Source organism: Eretmochelys imbricata, chromosome 1 (genome assembly GCF_965152235.1).
Source record: "Eretmochelys imbricata isolate rEreImb1 chromosome 1, rEreImb1.hap1, whole genome shotgun sequence".
Classification (NCBI taxonomy): domain Eukaryota; kingdom Metazoa; phylum Chordata; order Testudines; family Cheloniidae; genus Eretmochelys; species Eretmochelys imbricata.
The window spans coordinates 274,639,447-274,666,693 of NC_135572.1; the positions used below are offsets into that span (position 1 = coordinate 274,639,447).

Here is a 27,247-nt window from a genome sequence, read left to right on the forward strand (position 1 = left end):
CCAACGGGAAAATGAAGCTCGTCGGCTCACTTCACACCCCCCGCCCCACAAACACTCGCAGAGACCCCTCCCCCGGGGGCAGAGCCCACTGCACCCCCGCGAGGTCCCACCCCCCCCCCCGGGCCTCTCCCCCGTCCCCAGGCCAGGCGTGGGCGCGCGGTTACCTGGCGGGGCAGCCCCTGCGGCGCGCGGGGCAGGGTCTCGGGGAGGCCGTCGCCGGCTCGAGACAACAGCTTCGGAAGCCGGACGGGGCAGGCACGGCGCCGCCAGCCCGGGGAGAGGCGCCCCAGAACCAGCGGCCACTTCCTCCTTCCGAGGGGCTGGGAGGCCCGGGCTGGCAGAGCAGCCTGCCAGTCGCCTCCCAATCCCAAGCAGCGGGCACCACTCAGCCCCCGACGGGCGGTCGCGCCCCTCAGACCGCCCCCTCCCCCCAGCGCCCAGGACCTCGGAACAAAGCGGCAGGCTCCACCCCTATCCCTAGCCGCTGGGGGCTCGCGCGGGCGCAGACGCGCCCAGTGCCGTAGCCGAGAGCGCGAGCGGCGGGCACGCGCCTGACGTGGCGCGCCCGAAGCTGTGGGGAGGCGCGTGCCCAGGACAGCAGTTTGTTTGAGCCGGACTGTCCCGCGCCCGGCCCTCCCGAGCCAGAGGATAACGGGGATCCGGGAGATCGGGGTACGGCGGAAGGGAGCGGTGGGGACGAGTCCGGGGGGACCGGGCGGTGAGGGCGCTCGAAGGGAGGAGGAGATCGGGGTGGGGGCACGGGACGGCGGGGGGTGGCCTTGTGGGGCCAGGGGGGAGCTGGGGGAAGGAGGGATGGGCTGCTGATGGGAGAGCCCAGTGGGGTGTCGCGGGATTGCTGCAGGGGGACGGGGTGGCCGTTGGTGACTGCGGGGCATCGTTCAGTAGAAGAGCCTCCGCCGGGGAATGCCTTTGTGGGGCTGATGGTTTTTCCCCCCGGCATTACCGTGAGGCCGTCGCTATCCTTAAAGCCCGGGGGTGGGTTTTGTCTTAAAAGCTGTTGTCGCTTTTCACTTTCCTTCCGAAATTCCGTTTGGTTCGAATTCCCTAGGGCTCTGCCCGGGCTCTGCCCAAAGCGACTTTGTACAAGTTTAAAGAAAATCGGTTCTGACATGTTTGTGCAGAGCGAGGGGATTTTTTTTCTTCATGCTCCACACGCTCAGACACTTCTTTGCATTTGTTTCAGAGTAACAGCCGTGTTAGTCTGTATTCGCAAAAAGAAAAGGAGTACTTGTGGCACCTTAGAGACTAACCAATTTATTTGAGCATGAGCTTTCGTGTAGCTCACGAAAGCTCATGCTCAAATAAATTGGTTAGTCTCTAAGGTGCCACAAGTACTCCTTTTCTTTGCATTTGTGTAACTCAGAAACATTTATTTTTAAGCTTCATATTTCTGATGGACTTAGTCCTTAAGAAGTACCGAACGAAGCAAGTAAATATCTGTATAGCTGTAGAATGTTTATATTTATTTATGGATGTGGATTTCGGTCTCAGTCCTGCAAAGAGAAATTTGCAGAGCCCCATTGACTTCATTTTGGGCCCTGTAGCGGTGCAGTGGTAGACTCCAGGCACACAGCTCTCTGGACAGGATGGGAGCTGTAGGTATAAACACACTTGGAGGGGATAGCCCTATGATAAATTGCAAAACTATGTAATAAATGTATTTATCATGCATCTTTGCCCACTTCACTTGCTTTTCCCCCACTAGTCCATTTCTCTTGGATTTATTCTTATATTCCAAACTGCTTCAGACAATTTTTTTCTTTCAACTTGCCAAATAATTCTTTTCTTCTCCCCAGACATGAAATTGTCTCCTAAAAAATAACCCCAAGCCAAACTCCATGATTGATATGAGTCAGTTCTAGGTCATTCACTGAGTTTTTCTAGATTTAAAAGTGTGACTGTTTTAATACGTCATGGTCCTGAAAGTCTAGAAACGTGAATTTTGTTGCATTGGAAAGTAGAGATTGTCAGCTTCCTGCCTGAACCCAATGAGGCTTGCCTTTAGCCCCCCAAAAGATCTGAGATATTGGACTTTAAAAAGGTGACTTATTTCTAAACCAACGTTTTAAATAAACAATCGCACAAAGGGAAATGAAGAATTAAACTCTCATCTGCTAGTAGCTACTACGCTACTAATAGCTTCTCACTGGAAAAAGAAAAATAGTCCAGTTCTAGGGGAATGACTCAAAAAATACAAAAAATATGGAAATATTAATGCACCAGTTATATACCCAGAAAAATGGAGAACAAATAGATATTTGGTTACCATTTATTTGATACTCCAAAATACATCCACCTGCAGAAAAAAAAAGTGCACCCTGTCCAATTTTTTTTTGACTTTCTGGTCTGTTAAATGTGTAATTCACTCAATTTAATAAAATAATTAGAAACAGTAAGTCACAGATGAAATGATGCTCATTTTGTAATATGGTAAAGTGTCACACCCTGTTAAATAGAGACATAACTATGGGTGTGCAGAGTTTCCTTTCCCCAACAAAAATGGGCTGCAGTGCAGCTAGGGGCCACTGGACCCAGCAGAGTCCAGCTCACACATAGAAGACACTGCTGGGGGGAGGGAGCTAGAGGGTTCCTGGCGGCTGCAGTTGCCAGCATGCCCTGTGGGAAGGAGAGGGCAGCATGCAGAAAACTCCATGCAAGCCTGGGATCAAGCATCAGGCTGTTTCTCCCTCTGGATCCCTGTGCTCGGGGATGGACAGATGGCTGGGCTCTGGGGGGGAAGGGGATGCGAGTATCTGGGCTCTTACCTCGGCGTGGGGGGCTCCACTAGCGTGTCTCTGCAGCTCCTATGCGGCAGAGGGGCCAGGGGGCTCCGTGCACTGCCTGTGCCTGCAGACCCCGCCCCGCAGCTCCCATTGGCTGCAGTTCTTGGCAATGGGAGCTGCATGGCTGGTGCTTCTCGCAGGAGCAGCACTCGGAGCCCCCAGACCCCTCCACTGCCTAGGAGCTGCAGGGATGCGGAGCCGGGTAGGGAGCCCCTGCCAGCCCTGACAACCCTCCCACCGAGCACCAGCAGGGGTCCCACTCCCGGGCCGTGCACCGTGGCCCGCCCCAGCACCAGAGGGGGTCCTGGGTCACACGCTGCTGCCTGCCCCTCTCTCCTCACCAGCACCAGTGGGGGACCTGTGCCACCTCCCCCAGCACCCATGGCGCCCCCGGACCGCCCCCGTCCCCCCGCCCCCAGAGCACCTGTGGCTCCCCCGCCCAAGTTTTACTTTGGGGTAAATAGTAAAAGTCATCGACAGGTCATGGGCTGTGAATTTTTGTTTACTGTCCATGACCTGTCCATGACTTTTACTAAAAATACCCGTGACTAAAATGTAGCTGTAATGATGATTCAAGCAGGCTGCAGATATTCTTAAGGGGCCAGTTGCACTTGCTTACAGCTTAAAAACCCCAGGTGTTTCTTTCATAGGCTAAAAATCCCTTTAGCCTGGGTCCAGCACTTCTCCCCCAGGTCAGTCCTTGTTCCTCCTGTGTTTCCCAGAGTCTCTTTGGTGCAGGGAGTCAGTGAAGAACCATGATGATGTCACTCCCCTGCCTTAAATAACTTTTGCATATGGCAGGAACCCTTTGTCTCAAAGCTTGGTTCCCATGCCAGACAGTTGTAAAACACTGGTATTCCAAGATGGAGTCCAGTACCAGGTGACCTGGTTACATGCCCCTGTAGTGCCACAGAAGCCATTGCTTGGAGGCCATTTGTAGCATCCTCAGGAAGACATCCCCTCTCCCCACCCCACCCCAGGAGATAAGCTTCTTCTAAGGCCTATTGTTTTCCCCTAATGGCTCATCAACCTGAATGGGCCCTTCCCAGCCAGCCATCTAGACCAGGGGTTCTCAAATTGGGGGTTGGGACCCCTCAGGGGGTCGCAAGGTTATTACGTGGGGGGTTGCGAGCTGCCAGCCTCCACCCCAAAGCCCACTTTGATTCCAGCATTTATAATGGTGTTAAATATACAAAAAAGTGTTTTTTAATTTATAAAGGGGGATTGCACTCAGAGGCATGCTATGTGAAAGTGGTCACCAGTACAAAAGTTGGAGAACCACTGATCTAGACTGAGCATCTTTTGCCTAGCTGGCGTTCCCCAGGTGTAAACACATTTGTAATACAGATAGTAAATATTCCTAACTTCAGATACAAAAATGGTACATGCATACAAATGGGATAATCCTATTCAGTAAATCATATCCTTTCCAATGATATCTCACATGACCTATCTTGCATAAAATACATTATCATTATGTCTTAATCATATCATAATAATATTACTGTGAAGAATATGAGGTGCAGTGTTACACTGGGCTCTCGGGGGGAGAGGTTGTGGGTATCTGGCCCCCTGGCTGGGCCAGATACCGGGGGGGAGGGGGCAGAGAAACAGGAACTGGGTGTCATAGGGGTTTCTTTAACTCTCTACTCCTAGGGGAATTTTTGTGTGTGTCTGTATTGTTATAGACATACTTGCTGACAGGTATTTTGAAATAAATTACCAAAATAATTGAAACTGGTGTGATTATGTAGTGTTATTTTGACAAATAAAATTTGCAGAATTATAAAATATTGTATGCAGAATTTTTAAATTTTTGGCACAGAGTGCCCCCAGGACTATACAGTAAATAATGAACCTGGCTTTATGGGTGGACATATTTAAAAAGTTATAATAGAAATATTCCTAAATTAGACTCCAAGATGATTCACAATCCCATATTTTCTATGTCTTAAATGTGTATCTCCCCTTTTGCTGTGTGAAAGACTCAAAGTATAGTAAAGCAACAGATTAGTTGATCAAACATGAGAAATAGTGAAACTGATTAAACAGTGCTGTCTTAAAAAAACCAAAATGTCGTCTAATGTCTTCTAATCTCTTTTATGTACAGTAATCTTAAGAACATCTTGAAAACTCTAGATGCCTATGCAGCCTGAAGGAGTTAAAAGTTTTCCTGGACAATTGCCATCAGCTTATGTAGAACCCAAGTTTTCATTTTTTTAAAAGAAATTAAATCTATAGTCTTAGTGCTATGGAAAATTAGACAATTTCTGCTATTCCGAAAGTATGGAAGGGGATACCTATGTAATGGAAAAACGAATAGTTATCGTGACATTTTCTTGAAAATGATTAATGTAACTGAATAAACATCGATGTGGTATACATCAACAGCAAGCAGTTAATTTTTAGTGTAATTGCCTAACTGCATATTTTGGGAAGTCTCTGTGTGAACTTGGAAGGGACTAAACATAACTCATTTTGCTTTCTTCTGCTAGATCTCTGGTTGGTTTCTGTTTCCTAAAGACTTTCTTAAAATGTCTGACATGAAGCAAAGAAAGAAAGCTGTTCCTTCACCGAAGCACAACGAAGATCCACAAAAGCAGAGCAATTATGGAATGATCTCAGGTCCCAGGAGCAGCAGCAATAGTCAGAATTCCTTTTGGATAGACTCACGGACAGCCTTAAACCTGCTTTGCCTTGTTGCTTGTCTACTGCTCACCTGGTAAGTGATCCTCTAAAGGTAACTGGATACAGTCAGTTTCACACTTTCAATTTTACTCTTTCTGGTTTCCTCCATGTCATATACAATGGAATCCACTATATACGACATTAGTAGAATAGTGTTCAGTTCTGGTGTTCACAGTTTAAAAAAAGATGTTGACAAAATGGAAAGAGCTCACAAAAGAGCCACCAGAATGATTAGAGGTCTGAAAAACCTGTCTTACAGTGGGAGACTACAGAAACTCAATCTATTTATCTTAACAAAGAGAAGGTTAAGAGGTTACTTGATCATGATCTCTAAGTACCTACACAGGGATAAGATTTCCAATAGTGCAGGGTTCTTTAATCTAGCAGGCAAAGACATAAAAATATCCAATGGTAGGAAGGCAAAGCTGGAAATTCGGCCTAGAAATAAGGCACTATTTTATTTTATTTTATTTTATTTACAGTGAAGATAATTAATCATTGGAATAACTTGTCTAAGGATGTGGTGGATTCATCACCATTTCAATTCTTTAAATCAAAATTGGATGTCTTTCTAATAGATATGTTCTAGCTACACCAAAAATTTTAGGCCCTAAAGTCTATGGGTGAAAGACTTGCCTCAGTGAAGTCTATTGCAAAACTCCCATTTACTTCACTGGGACAAGAATTTCACCCAATGAATGATTGAGTAGTCACAGGACTGTCTAGATTAGAAGAATAAAAATTGCATAATTTTGGTTCTCCTTAAACTGTCCCACATCTGGGATAGGTATAGATTACAATTTCTTAGTTTTTGCTCCAGACCTCAGTCTCAACAGTCGATTATTACAGATGCTCTGGAGTTCTCACTTTAATTGCTGTACATTATCGTAACAAATAAAAAATTATAAAATGTATGTGAGAGAAAATAATCTTCTACATAAGTTGATTCCAAAAAGGGGATACCTGGACAGTCTGCATTATCCCCATCTTGATTTGGGATTGATAAACTTCCAGCAAATTAACCTTCTTTCACTGCCATCTTAGGGCCCTCTCTGTTGTCTCCCATTTCATCCTGGTTCAGCTATAGTGGTGCTGCTTGCCTACATGTCCCCATCTGCAATCTCACAAACAGCCTACAGCATGTAAGTCACTACCAGCAATGCCTGTGTGAGAGCTGCAACCAGCCAGCCACACCTTGGCTCTTACGAGCCTTGGGTATAGTACAGAGTGCCCCAATATACTTCGAGTCTTAGATTTCCCCCCATGAATATATGTTCTGTGCTGTCCAGCCCTCTCCTGGACAATACAAATATGTTAAGTCTGTTTAAGATGAAAACATGATATTTTATTATTTTAAATAGTTTGTCAGATAGTTCAATTTAAACACATTGGATTAGCTAAAACAGTAATGAAGTAGATAAAACAGTAAAACAAGTTTTTTAACTACAAAGAGAGAGATTTTAAGTGAATCCAAGTAATGAAGCATAAAAGTCAGAAGTGGTTACAAGAAAAGTAAAAAACACAACTGATGCTCAGCTTAACAAACTTCGTTAAATTCAAAGCAAAGTTTTTCTCACCACGTGCTCTCAACAGTCTTACTGGCCAAACTTCTTAGGCCACGATACCTTCTTCTCTTTAATGGCTGCTTCCTTTGTCCCTTCTTGTGCTGTGAATCGAGAGAGAGAGAGGAGGGGGTCCCTTTGTGGCATTTATTTCTCCTTTTTATAGTGTTAGTCCTCCTTCTGGAAAATACTTCCAGCTGAGATTCAGGAGACAGAGGCTTGGCCTTCAGTACAGACTTGTCAGTATAACTACGTTGCTCAGAGTGCAACACAGTTATACCAACCTAACCCCCCATGTAGACAGCACTGTGTCTATGGGAGGGCTTCTCCTGTCAACAAAGCTACCACTTCTCAGGAAGGTAGAGTTCCTGTGCCGACAGGAGAAGCTCTCTCTTTGGCATAGATAGTGTCTGCACTATGGCCTATATCGGCACAGCTGCAGTGCTGTATGTGATGACAAGCCCAGAGTGCATATGTAAGGATAATCCCTGCTGATTTTTCCACCTGTTTGTACTCCCTTTGTCTCCCTTCCTGCTTGATGACTCTGTTTACTGCTTAAATGCTAATTAAGCAGAGCACATATTCTTTTGTTTGAGACAGACCTGTTTGCCAGCTTCTGCTGTGGTTTGGAACATGTCAATAACATTATACAGGAAAATAGTATAAACGATGTTGTCACACATTTTATCAGGACTACATTGACCAGCACATTATGAGTTTTCAGATACCTCACAAAACCTCCTTTGCACTAAGATTATTACAACAGTGTGTAGGGTGTGGACACGGGTACATTCTGTCAAACCCGCTTTATTACTATATGTTTAAGTTGTTTACAGAACTGGCAACCCTGAAACCTACCAAAAAAAGATAATTTTAACTACATTTTTTGTTGTTTAAAATAAATGTAATGCTTGAGAGAGGTGCTGGACTGAGAGCCTGGAGAATAAAGTCTATTTCTCCACAGAACAGGTACATCACAGGCAGCAGCAATACAAACTTTCCCACAACACAATAGCAATGGCTAAAATTAACACAAAATTAGAACTAGCTTGGCCCTTCCTAATTCAGAGCTCCCACATGGTTGTGAGAAGTCTGGGAAGAAAGGTCAAATTATCTTGTTTTGTTTAACTTGGCCTTCTAATCAGCTAACCATTTAAAAAAGTAATTTTCACTAAGGGCTTCCTTTACCATGAAGGTACTTTTTGTCCCACATATGTACATTAGGTCACAATGAAGCAGTTATGTAGGTTTGTGATAGCTAATTGAGTAGAACACACACACGTATACACACTCTCTCTCACTTTAAATGCAAATTATTATTTGTTGTCTATTTCCTTATTTTGGTAGTCTATAACTTCAATATGAAGACAGACCAAATTCATTAAATAAGCCCGGCTCTTTTCTAAGGCTCTTATCATGCAAGGAGCTGTGTGAAGGTAGAATCCTACACTCGTGGTGCTCCTTGCAGGATCAAGGCCTAAAACATTTAATGCGTACCAATTATATTCACTAATTTTTTCATGATTTGCAGGTTCCTATTTCAGCAGTCAGGCCAACTTGCTCACATGGAAAAAAAGTATCATTTATTACAGCTGGAAACTGGAAAATGCCAGGATATGGAAAACAAAGTTAACTTAATTTCTGAAAAGGTAATCATTGGAATTTTAATTTGAGAATTTATATTGAACATTAGCTAAAATGTATTAATTCATATTGACTTAGTCAAAGTTAACAAATGTGTTTTGAGATTATGGACATTTTTAGATAACCAGAATTACAATTTTATATCTCTGAAATTAGACCATTTAAAAATGTTTATTCAGTCATCTTATTGGGAGTTAATGGGACATCTGGTTGGCCATCAGATCTGGCTTCTGTTCTGTTCTAAACTCATAAGACTATGTTGCTTAATATCATTTATGTAAGTAAAAGCATGCTGACAGGTGGATGCTTATAAAGAGATACTAACATTGCTAAGGAAATTCTGCCGTCGTTGAAGTCAACTGCATAACTCCCATCAACTTCAGTAAGGCCAGTATTTCACCCTGTGTGAAACAACTACTTGAAAATGTTTCCCTTTACTTATATTTTTGTTTTTCATTGTTGATCTCTTCAGGACCTTCAATACTATTTTCATGTGTAATTTCATAGCAATAAAGTGCTGAATTTTTTTTAATGTCTAGAATATGTATGACATCATTCACCAGATGATTATAATCTTAAAGTATGTCAAATTTGGGGCTTAAATTTGTCGATCCATTAATCATGCATATTAAGTAACTGGATCCTAATGTTTCTTTTCCAGAAACTTAAGTCCTCCCTTGAATTCATATGGCTCAATTTAGAAGTTTAATTCTCAATATAGTTCAGCTACATATTGTTTTAAAGAAATTTGGCAGAAATTCTTGTATGGTAAATTGGTCTTGCTCCCACTTCAGTCTATGTCTTCTATACTGCTAATTTAAAATCTTAAAACTGCTTGTCCAGGCTGATTCTCCACTCTGACACTGTGGGTGCCGAAGGTGGGGGCCCGCAAGGATTAAAAAAATTAATACTGGCCGCTCCAGGCTTGTATTAAACTCCCAAGGTTACAGCTTCTCTCTGACCTTGGATGGGTAGATGCTGCCACCATCCAAGTGCAAAAAAACCCCTTGAAATCAGAAAGGCGCACTTGGGAATTCCTTCCTGTGGGTGGTACCCTCAAGCCCTTTCACACACACACCCACACACCCGGGAAGAGCTGAGAAAGAACACAAAGGAAATTAGCTGTTGCCCCAGCTAATTAAACAACATATGCACAAACCTCTTAGGACGCCAAATATCTAATCCTGTTCTTAAAAAAAGGTAAATTTTATTAAAAACAAAAAGAAAGAAAATACATCTGGAACTTAGGCTTTTGCTAGATTTAAAGAACCCACTTACAAAAATTAAACATCAACCTTCTTGAGGTCCAGCGAAGGTTACAAACAAGCAAAACAAAAACATTTGGGGTTAGCACAGAGAAGTCCACAAGCCAATAAGAAATAAACAGAAATAAACCTAATCGCATCTTCCTAGACATTCCCTAATTTACTTATATATCTGGGGTTTCAGATAAGCAATCTCTAGGTATGATCTGATGGTTTTTCATACCTGGCTTTCAGCTTCTCAGAGCATAACTGCTCCCTGTTCCCCTCTTTCCTGGAGAAGCACAACACACAGACAAAGGGAAGTTTTTTCCCAATTTTTAAAAGTTTTAGCCCTCCCATTGGCCCTTTTGGTAAGCTGCCCTCTCCTTTCCTTTTACCTGTGGGCTGGTTAACCCTTTACAAGTAGAGAACAACCACCAAGAGGGATTCCATAGCCAACTGGCTGGCTGGGTGTCCACAAAAGGGAGTTATCTCCCCTCTCATTTATCACACTGCTGATTTGCAGCAATGTGTTCTTTTCCTTTCATAGTGTTGTGTTGTCTGTTAGAAAAGTTAGTTTTACTCCAAGATCATTTCCTGTATGGTAGAGATAATGATGAAAGCATAGCAAACCAAGTGCTTATAGTGCCATTTTAGCATTGATCTTATAATGTTGACAGTCAAATAGGATGCAATTTGAATCTCTGTACACTTCAGTCTAGAGAGCTGACTGCAAACTTGGAATTCCCTCTTGTGTGCAGGATGGATAAAAATCAATGATTTTTTAAAAATGGGTTTTTTTAATTTAAATTGGATTATTTTATTTTGTTTTTTAAATTATAGTAAGTTTTTCTTTTTAAAAAATTAACCTGTTTAAAATTAAATCTGAATTTAATATGAAATACGTTAGGCCTAACCTTATAATCTTTTATAACATTTAAATAAAAAATAAACATGCTAAATCCATGAGCCTCTATCAAAAACTTTGAGTTAAAAACTGCTTTTCTGTATAAAGAGAGTCAGGAAAAACAGCTAACTTTTGACATCAAGTTTTTTAAATATATCACAATAGGTAATGTACTGTATTAAGGGCTTATTTGTGTAATAAAAATAAAATTTGTATGCTGTTGTGTGTTCAGTTAAATTCCAGTTACCATCCTAATGCAGTTTGAAAGAAATCATGGGTACAAAATTCTTTATCTAGGTAAATAAGCACCATTTTCTAACACACGAAAAGTTTAGAATTAATAAGAATCTGAAAATACTAAGCTGCATAATTGCTTAAATAAATATATATGCTTATAGTGTACCTCCTTGGTAGCAAAAAGATGCTCTCTTTACAGCTTCATTTGTGCTCTTCAATTGATCAAGGAGTATTACAAAGTTCTCCTGTGCTCCCTGACTGAAATTGTGGAACCCATTGAAGTCAGTGGCAAAATTCACCCTGTCTTCTGCCTGAGTTTAGTGTGTTGTTTTCTTAGTGCTCACATCTCCTGCTAGCTCACGCAGTGAAGAACCACTAATATGTAACCCAGTGTCCGGTTCCCTATATGGTAGTGCATTGTGGAGACACTAGACTGGTGATCTAGCCCTGTATCATTTGGTTTGTATCAAAGGTCGCGATATTTGATTTGTATTTTGAAGGTATTTGTTCTAAGTTTTTTGCTCAGTATTTTTACAGCAATAAGTTATGGCAGTTCATTTTTTATAAATAGAAACTGAGGTCAAAGTGACTTGAATTTAATAACTCTGGTTCTAAGTAACAAATTGACTAGAGTTACTCATTCCTAAATAACAATACATGTGTGAAAACTGCCCTAGAAATTCTCTTTATAGCTTTCACATGCCAGAATAAATTGGAACAATAATATTTTAAACATAAATTATTAAATTAAATAGGAAGATTGGAAATGTGTATCAAGTCAATAAAGTGCTCAATTTTTTTGTATGTCTAGAATATGTATGACATCATGAGCTTTCTCCAAGAGACTGACTGAGCCTTATGTATATATTGTACTCCCAGTTGTATAAATATAAGTGCTCTTCCAGTCTAATATTAAGTAGACATGGACATTGTTTTGTGTTACAAATGCAGCTTGAGTCTTCCGAAAGTATCCTGCAGGAAGCTACCTCATCCATCTCTATGATGACCCATTTTGAGCAGGAAGTGTCCACTCTCCGTAACATCATACAGGACATTCAGAACAGTGAGCAGACGTTCTCTGAAAAGATGCAAAGCATTAATGAGACATTCCAGAATGTCATGGACTCCTGGAAAAGAAGCCTGGATGAAATGAATGCAAACACTAGTAGTTTAAAATCTGAAGCAAAGTTCATACATACTGAAGTTACAACCCATATAAATACTGCTGATCAAAATATGAAGTCTCTTTCAGAAAGATTAAAAGATTTAGAAGACAGTACAATAAGAAATATTAAAACATTAAAAAGACAGGAAGAAGATGAGCTTTCTAGAGTTGAACAGCAGCTGGAGTTGGATACAAAGACAGTTGAAAAATTAGAAGAAGAACAGAATACCTTGTTAGCTAGAGACATAGATTTGAGTCAGAAGCTTACAGACTATGAACCGAAAATTGAGGAATGCAAGACCCACTTACCAACAATTGAAAATGCCATTCAGTCCATTCTTAGAGTATCAAGTGAGCTGATAGGTATAGAGAAAAAAATGGAAGACTTGACAGTACAGATGTTTACTATGGAAGATGAGATGCTAAAAACAGTGTCAAATATAATGGAAATGCAAAAGGTTCTTGAAAGCATGCAGTATGACAACAGCATATTAAAACTGCAAAATGAAATAATTGTTTTAAAAGAAAAAGTATATGACATTACAGTATCTTCAAATACAAGAGAAGTAGTACCTTTAGAATACAATCTAGAAAATGAACAGAGTGAGGGTGATGATCAGTGAATTCAGGCTCATTTTAATTTATGTATATTACTTGACAGTATGGACAATATTTATAGCTCAGTTATGTTAATGTGTTTATAAACAAACGATAACCAAACACCACTAGTCCAACAAACTTTAAAAATAGCAGGGGTCTTGTCATTGCTTTTTATTAACATTGGATCAGACCTTACATGCCTAAACTATACTAGAGAGAAAAAAAAGCAAATGTAATGGGGGAACAGACAGACTCTTTTTCATGTATTTTATAATGATTATCTTGAATGTCCATGAAGTTCTTTTTCATTAAAAGGAAATTTGAACCAAAGTATTTAGATGCAAGAACATCTGGATGTTAAGTCAGAATTTTAAGCACAATATTCTGTATTTAAATTTATATTCATTCATTTTTTCTAATTATAGCTTTTTGCAAAGTTATATTTCATGCTTCTGTATTAGCTACATTATAATATATGAAAAATTAAAAACCTGTTTCTGAGCAGGTTCCATGAATTGTAGTCTGATTCTAACGTACCATATTGACTATAACAAACAACAGTTTCATATATTTGGTTCGATTCAATAAAATTAGATCACAATTTACACCTCTTTTGTGGGGACAAAAGTCTGTTCCTGGTTAATGGAATGGAATTATTCCAGATTTACACTGGTGTACTGAGAGCAGAGAATTTGACCAGGAGTCCATCCATACTATTCCATACAGGAGATCCTAGTAGTGTACACACGTGCCCCCAAAAGAGCTGTAATTGTGATCAATTTTACTTACTGGAATAATCCAAAAGTTTTCTTCTGATGTCAGTTTAAATTCAGAAAGCACTGTCGTTACAGGGACCCTTAGATTTTGGGTCTGCACCTAACTATGTTATGGTTTTCTCTACTGCCAATAATTGTAATATTTATTAGGGCTGTTGATTTAATAGCAATTAACTCACGCAATTAACTCAAAAAAATTAATCGCAATTTAAAAAATTAATCGTGATTAATCACAGTTTTACTCACACTGTTAAAGAATAGAATACCAATTGAAATTTATTAAATATTTTGGATGTTTTCCTATCATTTTTAAATATATTGATTTCAATTACAACACAATATACAAAGTTGACAGTGCTCACTTTATATTATTACTTTTTATTACAAATATTTGTACTGTAAAAATGGCAAACAAAAGAAATAGTATTTTTCAGTTCACTTCATACAAGTAACATAGTACAATCTCTTTATTGTGTAAATGCAACTTACAAATGTAGATTTTTTTTGTTACATAACTACACTCAAAAATAAAACAATGTAAAACTTTAGAGTCTACAACTCCACTCAGTCCTACATCTTGTTCAGCCAATTGCTAAGACAAACAAGTTTGTTTACATTTATGGGAGATAATGCTGCCCGCTTCTTGCTCACAATGTCACCTGAAAGTGAGAACAGGCATTCGCATGGCACTTTTGTAGCCGGCATTGCAAGGTATTTATGTGCCAGTTATGCTAAACATTCCTATGCCTCTTCATGCTTCGGCCACCATTCCAGATGACATGCTTCTGTGCTGATGATGCTCATTTAAAAAAATAATGCATTAGTTAAATTTGTGACTGAACTCCTTGGGGGAGAATTGTATGTCTCCTACTCTGTTTTACCCACATTCTGCCATATATTTCATGTTATAGCATTCTCGGATGATGATCCAGCACGTGCTGTTAATTTTAAGAACACTTTCACTGCAGATTTGACAAAACACAAAGAAGGTACTAATGTGACATTTCTAAAGATTGCTACATCGCTCGACTCAAGGTTTAAGAATCTGAAGTGCCTTCTAATATCTGAGATGGATATGGTGTGGAGCATGCTTTCAGAAGTCTTAAGGGTACGTCTACAGTACGAAATTATTCTATTTGAATTTTCGGAAGCTATTTTATACATTCGGTCTTCTGTGTCCCCATCAAAGCGGGTGAATTCGGCAGATTGCATCCACAGTACCGAGGCTAGCATTGAATGTCGGAGCAGTGCACTCTGGGTAGCTATCCCACAGTTCCTGTAGTCCCTGCGGCCCATTGGAATTCTGGGTTAATTTCCCAGTGCATGATGGGGCAAAAACATTCTCGCAGGTGTTTCTGGGTGTGTGTCATCAGAAACCTACGTCAGACAATCATTTCGCGCCTTTTTGGCATACTGCTTTCAGCAGACGGTGCACTGCTGCTCTCCTGCTACTATGAATCCACCTCTCATTTTCTCTCATCTTCCTATGTAATCTCTACTATCTACTCTTTCTCTTCCTCATCAAACGCTTCTGCTGCCAACTCTGCTCGGCTACCGTGAACCGAACAGCACAACTTCTGCTGCCAACTCTGCTCTCCCACTATTGCCACACTTCCGAGCTTCTCCATGTTATCTGTCCTGGGCTCCCACCTCCGTGAAAGCCACAGAAGACAACCATTTTCCGCCTTTGTTCGGCTACCATGAACCGAACAGCACAGCTTCCGCTGCCACTCTGCTCTCCTACATTTCGCACCCTTTTTCCAGGATTACCTGTGCAGACGCCATAGCCATGGAGCCCAATCAGATCTCCGCTGCAGTTTTGACCATTGTAAATACCTCGCGCATTATCCAGCAGTATGTGCAGTACCTGCAAAACTGGATGAGGAAGCGACAACAGCGCGATTATTATACTGAGGAGGACATGGACACAGAAGGCATGGCATGTGGCGATTTGGAGGTCCTGGTGGTGTTGGGCCAGGTTCATGCCATGGAACGCTGATTCTGGGCCCGGGAAACAAGCACAGACTGGTGGGACCGCATAGTGTTGCAGGTATGGGATGATTCCCAGTGGCTGAGAAACTTTCGTATGCATAGGGCCACTTTCATGGAACTTTGTGACTTGCTGTCCCCTGCCCTGAAGCGCAAAGACACCAAAATGAGAGCAGCCCTCACAGTTGAGAAGTGAGTGGCCATAGCCCTATGGAAGTTTGCAACGCCCGACAGCTACCAGTCAGTCGGAAATGAGTTTGGAGTGGGGAAATCTACTGTGGGGGCTGCTGTGCTGCAAGTAGCTAACGCAATCATTGACCAGCTGCTATCAAAGTGACTTTGGGAAATGTGCAGACCATTGTGGATGGCTTTAATGCGCTGGGCTTCCCTAACTGCGGCGGGGCGATAGATGGAACGCATATCCCTATCTTGGCCCCGGAACACCAGGACAGCCAGTACATAAACCGCAAGGGGTACTTTTCCATGGTGCTGCAAGCACTGGTGGATCACAAGGGGCATTTCACTGACATCAACATGGGATGGCCGGGAAAGGTGCATGATGCTCACATCTTCAGGAACTCTGGTCTGTTTGAACAGCTGCAGGAAGGAACTTACTTCCCAGACCAGAAAATTACTGTTGGGGATGTTGAAATGCCTATAGTTACCCTTGGGGACCCAACCTACCCCTTAATGCCATGGCTCATGAGGCCATACACAGGCACCCTGGACCGTAGTAAGGAGCAGTTCAACTATAAGCTGAGCAAGTGCAGAATGGTGGTAGAATGTGCGTTTGGACGTTTGAAAGTGCGCTGGCGCAGTTTACTGAGTCGGTTAGATCTCAGCACAACCAATATTCTAATTGTAATTGCTGCTTGTTGTGTGCTTCACAATATCTGTGAGAGTAAGGGGGAGACATTTATGGTGGGGTGGGAGGTTGAGGCAACTCGCCTGGCGGCCAGTTTCACACAGCCAGACAACAGGGTGATTAGAAGAGCGCAGCAGGGCGCGCGGCACATCAGAGAAGCTTTGAAAGCAGTTTCATGACTGGCCAGGGTAGGGTGTGACAGTTGTGTTTGTTTCTCTTAAAGTTACCCGCCCCCTATATATCGATGAAAGGAAATAAAGTCACAGTTGTTTAAAAAACGTTCTTTATTATTTGTTGCACAAAACATTGAGAGAATTCGGAAGCTAGATGGGGGAGGGGGGTATTGGGTTAGGGGGGTGGAGGAGAAGGGAAGGACAAGTCCAGAAACCAAATCAAAATTTAGGATATGCCAGCTTTCTGCTGCTTGTGCAAACCTCTGGGGTTGACTATGTGAGTCCCAGCAGCCTCCTCCCTCCCCCTCCGTGTTCTTGGGCATCTGGGTGAGGAGGCTATGGAACTTGGGGAGGAGGGAGGGTGGTTATTCAGGGGCTGCAGCCTTTCCCGCATTAGATCCACCATACAGCGGAGCATGTCAGTTTGCTCCCCCATGAGCTTGACCATAGCATCCTGCCTGCTCTCATCGCACATGTCCCTCCTCTCTTCGTATTCATGTAACGCTTTATGCAACTCCGCAATTGTTTGCATCCACGCATTCAGTTGGGCCCTATCAGTGCAGGAGGACTGCATAAGCTCGGCAAACATGTCGTCCCGACTTTGGTTTTTCCTCCTTCTAATATGGACCAGCCTCTGGGACGGAGTAGATAGGGGCTGCGTTGAAACATTTGCACCTGCTGCGGGAGGAAAAAAAGGGAGGGTAGTATTTTAAAAGATACATTTTAGAGAACCGAGGGGTCACTGTTTCTCAGTGAAACAGGCAATTCATAGTACACAGTACATGTTCTTTCTATACAAGGTCTCATTTTGCCTCTTATACTGAAGTGCCTCCCACTTTGGTGTGAGTAAGCCATCACATGCGGCCAGGCAACAGAATTCAGCTTGCAGGCAGCCTGCGGGCTCTCTGGGATGATCGCTTCACACAACACCCTCCTCCCCACCCCCCCCACACACTGCAGGGCTCCGATGAGGCTCTGAGCAGGGATGAGCCCTTTAAACTAAACGTGAACAGCCCAGCACGGCTGGGTTTCCCCCCCTCCCCACAATGTGTGGCTCCGATCAATCTCTCTCTCACCAGAAGTGCCTTCTCCAGGGTCATGGTCTGGGAGCATGCTTTGGGAGTGGGGGGAAGCTACTGGCTCCAGCATTAAGAATAGTTCCTGACTAGGGGGGAAAACAGATTCCCCACTTGTGCACTGTCCTCCTCCTCCTCCTCTTGGTTCTTCAAAAACTCACCCTCCTCACTCCGTGCTACTCCCCCCTTGTAGGTGTCCACGGACAGTGGTGGGATAGTGGTGGTGTCACCCCCCATAATTGCATGCAGCTCACGGTAGAAGCAGCATGTATGGGGCTGTGACCCAGAGCACCCGTTCCCCCCCTCCCCCCGCCATGGCTTTTTGGTATGCTTGTCTGAGCAACTTGATTTTTGTATGACACTGCTCTGTGTCCCTGGAGTAGCCTCTTTCCGTCATGGCCCCGGAGACTTTAGCGTACGTATTTGCGTTTCTTTTTTTTTGGAATGTAGTTCTGCCATAACAGATTTGTCTCTCCAACATGCAATGAGATCCAGTACCTCCCGTTTGGACCATGCTGGAGCTCCTCTGTGAATCCGGGACTGCGTGGTCTCTTGTGATGATGAAGTCTGCATGGTCACCTGTGATGGTGGACTGTACTGATGGTCACCTGTGTTGATGGTGACCAAACAGGAAATTCAAAAGTTCCTGGGGCTTTTACTGCCTACCTGGCTAGTGCATCGGAGTTCAGAGTGTTGTCCAGAGCGGTCACAGGGAAGCATTCTGGGATAGCTCCCAGAGGCCAATATTGTCGAATTGTGTCCACAGTACCTGTAACCCGGAACTGCGATCTTGATTTTAGCGCTACTCCACTTGCCGAGGTGGAGTACAGAAATCAGAGTAAAGAGCCCTTTAAATTGAAAAAACTGGTTTGGTCGTGTGGATGGAATCAGCTTTATTTTGAGGTAACTCTGCTAATTCCGAAATAACCGCATACTGTAGAACAGGACTTAAAAGAGCAACACTCCGTGCAAAAACTACAGAACCCGAACCACCAAAAAAGAAAATCAACCTTTCTGCTGGGGGCATCTGACTCAGATGATGAAAATGAACATGCATCAGTCCACACTGCTTTGGATTGTTATCAAGCAGAACCAGTTATCAGCATGGACACATGTCCTCTGGAACGGTGGTTGAAACATGAAGGACATATGAATCTTTAGTGCATCTGGCACATAAATATTTTGCAATGCCAGCTACAACAGTGCCATGCAAACTCCTGTTTTCACTTTCAGGTGATATTGTAAACAAGAAGTGGGCAGCATTATCTCCTGCAACTGTAAACAAACTTGTTTGTCTTAGTGACTGGCTGAACAAGAAGGAGGACTGAGTGGACTTGTAGGCACTAAAATTTTACATTGTTTTATTTTTGAATGCAGTAAGTTTTTGTACATAATTCTACCTTTGTAAGTTCAACTTTCATGATAAAGAGATTGCACTACAGTACTTGTTAGGTGAATTGAAAAACGTTTTTTTACAGTGCAAATATTTGTAATCAAATAAATATAAAGCGAGCACTGTACACTTTGTATTCTGTGTTGTAATTGAAATCAATCTATTTGAAAATGTAGAAAATATCCAAAACTATTTAAATAAATGGTATTCTATTATTAACAGTGCAATTAATCGCAATTAACTTTTTTAATCGTGTGATTAATGGCGATTAATTTTTTATCGCTTGACAGCCCTAATATTTATGCCTCAGTGGAAGTGTGTGTTTGAGAGAGAGATTAGACATGTACACACTTCACTTCCATTGAAGCATAGATAGTATAATTATTCTCAATGTAGAAAACCCTAATACAGTTAGGTGCTGACCCAAAATCCAAGGGTCCTTTCAAGGACAGTGCTTTGAGTTTAAACTGACAGCAGAATAAGAGAACTTCCGGATTACTGGTAATAAATTATGTATATTTAACACAATTTCTATATGCTGGGCCAGATTCTCCTCTGAACTACATAATTACAAGCACCTTAAACTCAGTAGTATTCCACCAGTATAAATGAGAGAAGAACGTGGTCCCCTCTTCTGGTGACAGGTGATCTCTGAAAACGCCAGATTGCAATGCAGAATACCATACCACTTTTGCTAAAATATCCCCTTCTCTCCATTGAGATTTTATATGTGTTAATGGATTATACAACAGTTGGTCTTTAAATTTCTGTCTCTTCTTCCTTTCCTCGGCCACATGCAAGTGGCCTCCTCACTCCACACTTTACTGTTGACATTCTTAATATCATTGTGACAAATTGTGATACCCTTATTCACATTTAATAGCACCATTCTGCATGAATAGTCTCACTGAAGTCTGTAGGACTGGTTGTGGAGTTAAGATGCTTCTCAACCTGAGTACAGCATTACTGTTAGTAACCTTCCATCATTTCAGTTCCTTGTCAGGAAATCTGCCACATCTTCCCCCAGAATCTCCCTTTCCCATTTACACCTGCCCAACTATTTTTGTCACTGATTTTTCCTACCCTTTATTACTTAAATTTATTGCTGAACAATAGGGATCCAACTTTTCATGAAAAACAAAAATTAAAAAGTTAATTCCAAGACATTTATATTTCCTTAATTAATTTTAAAAGAAATTCGCTTGTGCCATCTATTAACCCCTTTTCATGTCAGTATTGCCAGGTTTTAGTCCTTGTGTAAGGCAACTGAACTTGGTGCTAATCGCATACGGGATCTAACTTCCATTATAAATAAATCATTTTTTTTTTAATGGTACACTGGTAGGCCTAAAGAAATTATGTGACTTCCAATATAAACTGTTGTATTCCAAAGTCAAAACACAATTAATATATAATCTCAGCTACCAAGAGGTGTTTAAGGCAAGACTGTTCAAACTTTGCCCAATCAAGAGCTGCACTGGCAGATTGCTGGAGCCAGAGAGATGTGCCAAAGTTACATGAACAGTGTAACCACCATTATTTTCAATGCAGAAATGTAACCTTCACAGATTTATTTAGATCAAACTGGAGAACTACACACTGGGATTTGTAGTATGTAAAGGCCTCTCTTCTATATTGAAGTAGAGGGCAGCTAGAGGCTGAATTTTAAAACTCAAAGGTATGTCTACACTGCAATTAAACACCTGAAGCTGGCCCATGCCAGCTGACTCAGGCTTACAGGGTTCAGGCTAAAGGGGTGTTTAATTGCAGTGTGGGCATGGGCTGGAGCCCAGGCTCTAGGACCCCAGTATGGGGAGGGTCCCAGACTGCAATTAAACAGTGCCTTAGCCTGAGCCCCGCAAGCCTGTTTCAGCTGGCATGGGCCCACTGCAGGTTTTTAATTGCAGAGTAGACATACCCAAAGTGTTCACACACTGGGGCTACAAACAACATTTTGGCTACTCCTGATTTAAGACTCGGGATATCCAAAATGATAAAAGAAAAGGAGGACTTCTGGCACCTTAGAGACTAACAAATTTATTTGAGCATAAGTTTTCGTGAGCTACAGCTCACTTCATCGGATGCATTCAGTGGAAAATACAGTGGGGAGATTTATATACACCGAGAACATGAAACATGGGTGTTACCGTACACACTGTAAAGAGAGTGATCAGGTAAGGTGAGCTATTACCAGCCGGGGGGGGGAGAGGTACCTTTTGTAGTGATAATCAAGGTGGGCCATTTCCAGCAGTTGACAAGAACGTCTGAGGAACGGGGGGAGGGAATAAACATGGGGAAATAGTTTTACTTTGTGTAATGACCCATCCACTCCCAGTCTTTATTCAAGCCTAAGTTAATTGTATCCAGTTTGCAAATTAATTCCAATTCAGCAGTCTCTCGTTGGAGTCTGTTTTTTAAGTTTTTTTGTTGAAGCTATCTAGATTGCTCTTCTCTTGTTTAACATTTTATGGGAAAGAATTTTTGCAATTAAACACGTTTTAATACTTTTCATAAGTTTGGTTTTTTCAACTTAGAATTTTCTCTTTCATATAATTATTTTTGGTTAACAAGAGTAAGGACTGAAATCACATTTTCAGCATCTTTAGACTGTAGGTTTGGATCAACCCAAATTCCATTGCAGACTAGAATACATAGTTGAACAGAAAGTAGTGGGCACCGGGTGTTACAGAGTTCTTAGTCTAGTAAACAAATGGAGTTGCCCAAAAATCTAAAGTCTGAGAATCACAGGCTATACCAAATGATCCTACGTTCACAGGGGATGACCAAAGTTCTTCACTAGAGATGAAATTCTGCCTGCACTGAATCAATAGGAGTTTTGCCATTGACTTCCATGAGGCCAGGATTTCACACTAGGCCTTTTCTGTCTGCTAAGTATGAATTTGTGAAAATGAGAATAGTAATTACAGCCAGATAAACTAGACTTTTGTCCCCGGAAGAAAAGTACATTAAATAGTTTATTAGGGATGAAGTAGTGTAATACTCATTGGCATGGGTTCACTAAAAATTAACCATGTCCAATAAATCTGATCAATTTAATATAAAGAACTGAAAAAGGGGGTAGTTCAGTCTGTAAATTTCAGTTTTGGGTTTTATCACACAAGCAGCTGGTGAACAAGATAATAAATGTGGATATAATTAAAAATAAACTTAAAAACAATGTCAGCATCAGTGCTAAAAAAGTAAGCTGAATCAAGAAGTAGTTGGCAGACAGAATTATACATGGGGCCCATATCCACTAAAAATCACAATAATTAAATTCAATAAATTACAGTATCTAATTTATGATTTTAATTTTTAATTCAATAAAAACCTATTTGAATGTTTTCCTGTGCAATCCAAGTTGCAGAATTTCCAGCTTGCAACAAAATTCAGCTCCGGTGTGCCTCAAATGTAATCATCATTATAACTCATATAACCCCAACAGTGTGCTTTTACAGACAAGGAACATACAAGAACTTACAGACAAGAAAGGTAGTCTTAATTTTCAATGTCAGCTCCATAAGGGTATAATAGAAGGTGATGCAAGTTTGAAAACAAAATACTCGTTTGTAGCAGTAATGGGATGTCCGCGCCCTACCTGAAGTACGGTCTTAAGATCAACTTCTATAAATATTTACTGTTGTCTTCCAATCTGCGTTACTCCTTTAGAACAGACACCTTCATTCTTTGTCAGTTAATCAATTTTACATTGCTGTATACACAGTGTTGTGCTATCAACAACTTTCTGTTCCTTCGTCAATCTACATAACTTGTACTACAAAATACTAATGCACAAGCACTTTAAAATATATGCACACAAAGAGCTGCACTGGCAGCTTACTGGAGCCAGAGAGATGTGCCGAAGTTACATGAACAGTGTAGACACCATTGTTTTCAATGCAGAAATGTGACCTTCACAAATTTATTTAGATCAAACTGGAGAACTACACACTGGGATTTGTGTAATCAAAATAAAATTAAAAAATCAAAAATGCAATCATCCTTTTGTACAACTATGAGTGTTAAGGGGACACAGCTCTTTTTTAAAACCAATACTCCACTGAGCCCATAAATAAGAGTCTGACATACATGATATCTTGTCCATTTTTACATTTTTGAAAGAGATGGCCAATAGAAAAATTGACATATAGTAAATCACCTTGATAAAGATTCACTATAAAGTGCATATTGTTTCAGTTGCATAATAGATAGCCATTTTCTACTGTTACACTGTAATATTAGGGGGATATATTTTTTTACCTTTTTAAAAGACCGATCCCATTTTGATGTGTTATACCCAGGCTGCAAACAGACCAGTCAAGATGCTAGACCATAGACACTAGATTGGTCATTTCCCAAGAAATTTCTGCTCCAACACTTCCTTGTGTTACATGATATCAATTCTGTTCTCTCGTCTTCCTTTTGCCTTCTTTCTAGTTGTTTCCAAACTTTGCCACTTTTGGAATTAATTTAACTTTATGATTTCACCATTATAAGCAGCATGACATGCTCCAATAGCAACTGGCCTTTTTTCAGCATGAAAAAAAACCAGTGGGAGGAGACCAGAGCATGCCAACTGGATTTCCTCTTGGACTGGAGAACGAAGTCATAGTCTCCAGACTAAAGTATACCTGTTTGTAATCAACATGTCTGCATACTGTATCCTGCCTCACACATAAATGAAGCCGTATCAGGCAGAAGTTTCTCCTCTCTTGTCTCATCTTTGCATGTTTGTCTGAAGAGCAGGAATAGATCTTTTAAAAAAATCTGTTAAGACAAAACCTAAGAGTGGATTGAATCTTCTCTCATTAAGATAACTTTTAGTGAGAGCAGGAAACTGTTTAAACTATGTTTTCCCTCTGAAGGATTTTGCTGAATATAGTTTAAAAATTTGCCCCAAATGAATAATCATTTAACTTTTCAATTCCAAGTCTTTATATTTTCTGTCTGTTTCTTTTTGTTATGTGAATGTAATAAATACTCAAAAGAATTTTTATGCTGTGTTTGCTCTAGTGAAAACAGGAAAGAGTTCCTTTACAGAAAATTCATGGATCACAATTAATTATTTTAAGTCAATGTCTTTCTAAAAGATATGCTATAGTTCAAACAGAAGTTATGGGCTTAACGCAGAAATTACTAGGTGAAGTTCTGTGACCCATGCTATGCCGGAGGTTAGAGCAGAAAATCATACTGGTCCCTTCCAGCCTTAAAAAATTATGAATCTATGTTATAACAGTAAAAGAGGATTCTAGTGATGCATATGAGCCTGTTGCCTATACTTACGTGGAAAAACTGAGTTAATCAGTGGAAGTCTGGGACACATGCATTGTTGCAGAAATACTGTTCTCTAAAGACCCAGGTTCATGGATCCATCAATGTTGATTAAGAAAGATATTTCAGTGAAACTTAACTGTAGTTTTGACCTGAACTTATTAGTTAAAATCGTGCTTATCTTTTGAAATACTTTTATTTGTATCTCCCTCTAGTGTGAAAAGACTCAAGACTTAATGGAACAACTGGAAGCTCTTCAAATAATTTCTCATGTTAAACATCTACAAGAGAGTCTCTATGGCATGAAAACATGGTCTAAGAGCATAATTCAAAAAAAAGAAGAACTGCAGGAGAACTTAACAACTCTTTTTCATGCAGTTGTAAAAGTTGAGCAGAGTACAGCTTCTGTAGCAAAAGATGTATCTCTAAAGATTGCAACAGTAAAAACTGACATAAGACGCATTTCAGGTCTAGTGTCAGATGTGACCTCATTGACTGATTCTCTGCAAGCACTGGAAGATAAAGTAGATAAAGCTGAAAAGAAGACAGTACAAAATATAGGTGACCTACTTACAAGTAGCATTGACCGTACTGCAAAGCTACGAAGTTTTGCCTCTGATAACTCAAAAAGAATTGAACAGATTAAAATCACATTGTCTGACTTGAGAGGTGATTTCAATAAACATTCAGATAGGCTTTTAAATCTGGAAAGTAACAGAGCAAAAGTTCTGAAGACAGTTACTTTTGCAAACGATTTAAAACCCAAGGTGTACAACTTAAAGAAGGACTTTGCCCGTTTGGAACCAATGATAAATGAGCTAACATTAAGAAATGGAAGGTTGGTTGATGATATATTACAAAGAGAGAAAGAAATTGTTTTCTTGAATGAAAAACTGTCCAATTTAACTACAGTTCAGACTGAGATCAAGGATATGAAAGATGAAATAACCAAGATTTTAGATATGAATTAATTACTTTCTGAAACTATAGATTGCCTAAAAAGCAGTAGCATTTGAAGAGCGATAATCTAATCAAGGCTTGTACTAAAACACTGAAAGGGAGGTGTAATTTAAAGGCTTCTTTTCAAAGCATACTGAAACAACTTTGGAGGTCAATCCTCCTTTTGAAGAGTGACAGAAGTGCCATTTACATCAGAGGGACCCAGATCAGGTTCTTCATTAGCAAAGCAGGGTTTTTTTTTCATGAACTATTTGTTTTGTATAACTAAAGTAGAATATTTTTATATAATTTTAAAAATGTAAACTATGTAATTGCTATTTTTGTTCTTACCTACAAGTTTGCTTTCTTGGCTCAGGTAGGCCTGCAAATTGACAAGTGGGTCTTCAGCCTTCCCTACTGCTTTGAAGTCAGGGATAAAATTGTGGATTCCAGATTCAGGCTCAAACACAAGTTCACAAAACTGCAGCTTCATTTGATGTTCCTCTTAAATAAATACCAACCCCAAGATTTTCCAAAAGTGTCTGGGGTTTCATTTTTATTTTAAATCTATCAGTGTATTATGGATATAGAAAGGAGTAATGGCCAGAAATAGTGTTCTCTCTGAAAAGGGAAGATGGTCAAAAGTTTTCCATGTTAAATGCAAAGTTATTATTTTTATCAAACAAAATGGAATCCTTTATTCAGGACTGTAGTCACAACAGAGTGGAGTTCTAGGATTTCTTTCTACAGCAAAGAGAACCCTATGTAGGGACAGTGTCATGAAAGAGGTACTAACCCTAGCAGAGAGCCCTCAGTCCAATGTTTTTGGGTCCCCTGTCTGAGGTGCCTCTGCACTTCATTTGTCCCCTGCATGCACTTGATCTGTAAAGTGCTAGAGTGAAGACCAAAGTTAGCACAGGAGTCGTTGTCTAGGCTCAGAAACATCAGAACAGACCCCATCCAATGTGATATTGCTCTGGTAAGAGAGAAGCATTTATAGAGCCACTGAGATTTGAGAGGGGCAGGTAAGAGTAAGAGATGGAAGAGGTGTGGTGTCCTAAAGACAAGAGAATGCAAATAGATGTACCAGCAGCGAGAAAATAAAAAGCCCTGGTACAAGAACAGCAGTGATTATGAAGGAAATAGATTGAGAGAGGTAAGGTACAGCTGTTGAGAAAATTCTTGTAAGACCACACAGCCAGAAGTCTTAGGGAATGCTAAGGCCCCCAGAACTTTATTGTTTAGCAGTTAGTAAGTGCTAGTTGACTTTTTTTGAAGTTATTATATACGGATGTGTTGAAAATTCCAGTCACTCTCCTCTATCTTTTCATCCTCTTTCCATTGGCTCTGTCTTTTTTATTCCCTGTCCCTTCCCCTCTGGTTGCTCCATCAAGCTTTTTCCTCTTTCACTGGTACCTCCCCACTACTCTGCTTCTCTTATCTTGTCTTCAAATAATAGTCTAAATAAGTTGGTTTATTTTTCCTAAAGTCATACAATAAATTATTTTGAAATAAAGGTTTTCATACTTTGACCCACTCCAATCAAAAAAATGTCATTGCTAGAACTAACACACATAGGATCAAAGCACTTGCTATCTAAAATATCCTTGAAACAACAGGTAAAAATATAAAATACCTGGGTTTGTTTAATTTTGGGGAGTTCTCATCTGTGGATTTCTTGTGCAGCGTTAGGTTCTCTCCTCTATAAAACCAATCACATATGTAGAAATCACCACCTAGTGAAACCCACTATTCTCGCCTCTGGAGGGCACCAAAGTCTTAAAGGAATTTTAAGATTTTTTAAAAATGTATTTAAGGCAATCACTCTATGAGGAGTCATACCAAAAGAAAAAGGTCATTGCTCCCAACAGGAAATTAAAATTGGATATCTACTACGCACATTAGCCGGAGCAA

At 40.8% G+C, this 27,247-nt stretch overlaps 2 protein-coding genes across 4 annotated transcripts in view; one reads left to right on the forward strand and one right to left on the reverse strand.

Moving 5' to 3' along the window:
* APAF1 (apoptotic peptidase activating factor 1) overlaps positions 1-424 on the reverse strand; it is a 91,676-nt gene extending 91,252 nt beyond the window's left edge. For both annotated transcript variants that reach the window (XM_077831815.1, XM_077831834.1), the window contains exon 1: positions 165-424. The gene's annotated coding sequence lies outside the window, so the exon portion shown is untranslated. The remainder of the gene's footprint in view (positions 1-164) is intronic.
* A 113-nt stretch (positions 425-537) lies between these two features.
* IKBIP (IKBKB interacting protein) lies at positions 538-26,815 on the forward strand. 2 transcript variants are annotated; one of them, XM_077831856.1, is made up of 4 exons: positions 538-672; positions 5,300-5,526; positions 8,586-8,703; positions 24,610-26,815. In XM_077831856.1, the coding sequence occupies exons 2-4, from the start codon at positions 5,339-5,341 to the stop codon at positions 25,363-25,365; spliced, it is 1,062 nt and encodes a 353-aa protein (XP_077687982.1). In that variant the 5' UTR covers positions 538-672; positions 5,300-5,338; the 3' UTR covers positions 25,366-26,815. The 2 variants fall into 2 exon arrangements, with proteins under 2 accessions (XP_077687982.1, XP_077687974.1); XM_077831848.1 differs by lacking the exon at positions 24,610-26,815 and adding an exon at positions 12,038-14,001.
* The last annotated feature ends 432 nt before the right edge of the window (positions 26,816-27,247 follow it).

Coding starts and splice junctions, on each gene's coding strand:
- IKBIP (XM_077831848.1), top strand. CDS start 5,339: ATGTCTGACATGAAGCAAAGAAAGAAAGCTGTTCCTTCACCGAAGCAC. Junction 5,527..8,585: donor GCTTGTCTACTGCTCACCTG/GTAAGTGATCCT, acceptor CATGATTTGCAG/GTTCCTATTTCAGCAGTCAG. Junction 8,704..12,037: donor TTAACTTAATTTCTGAAAAG/GTAATCATTGGA, acceptor TTACAAATGCAG/CTTGAGTCTTCCGAAAGTAT.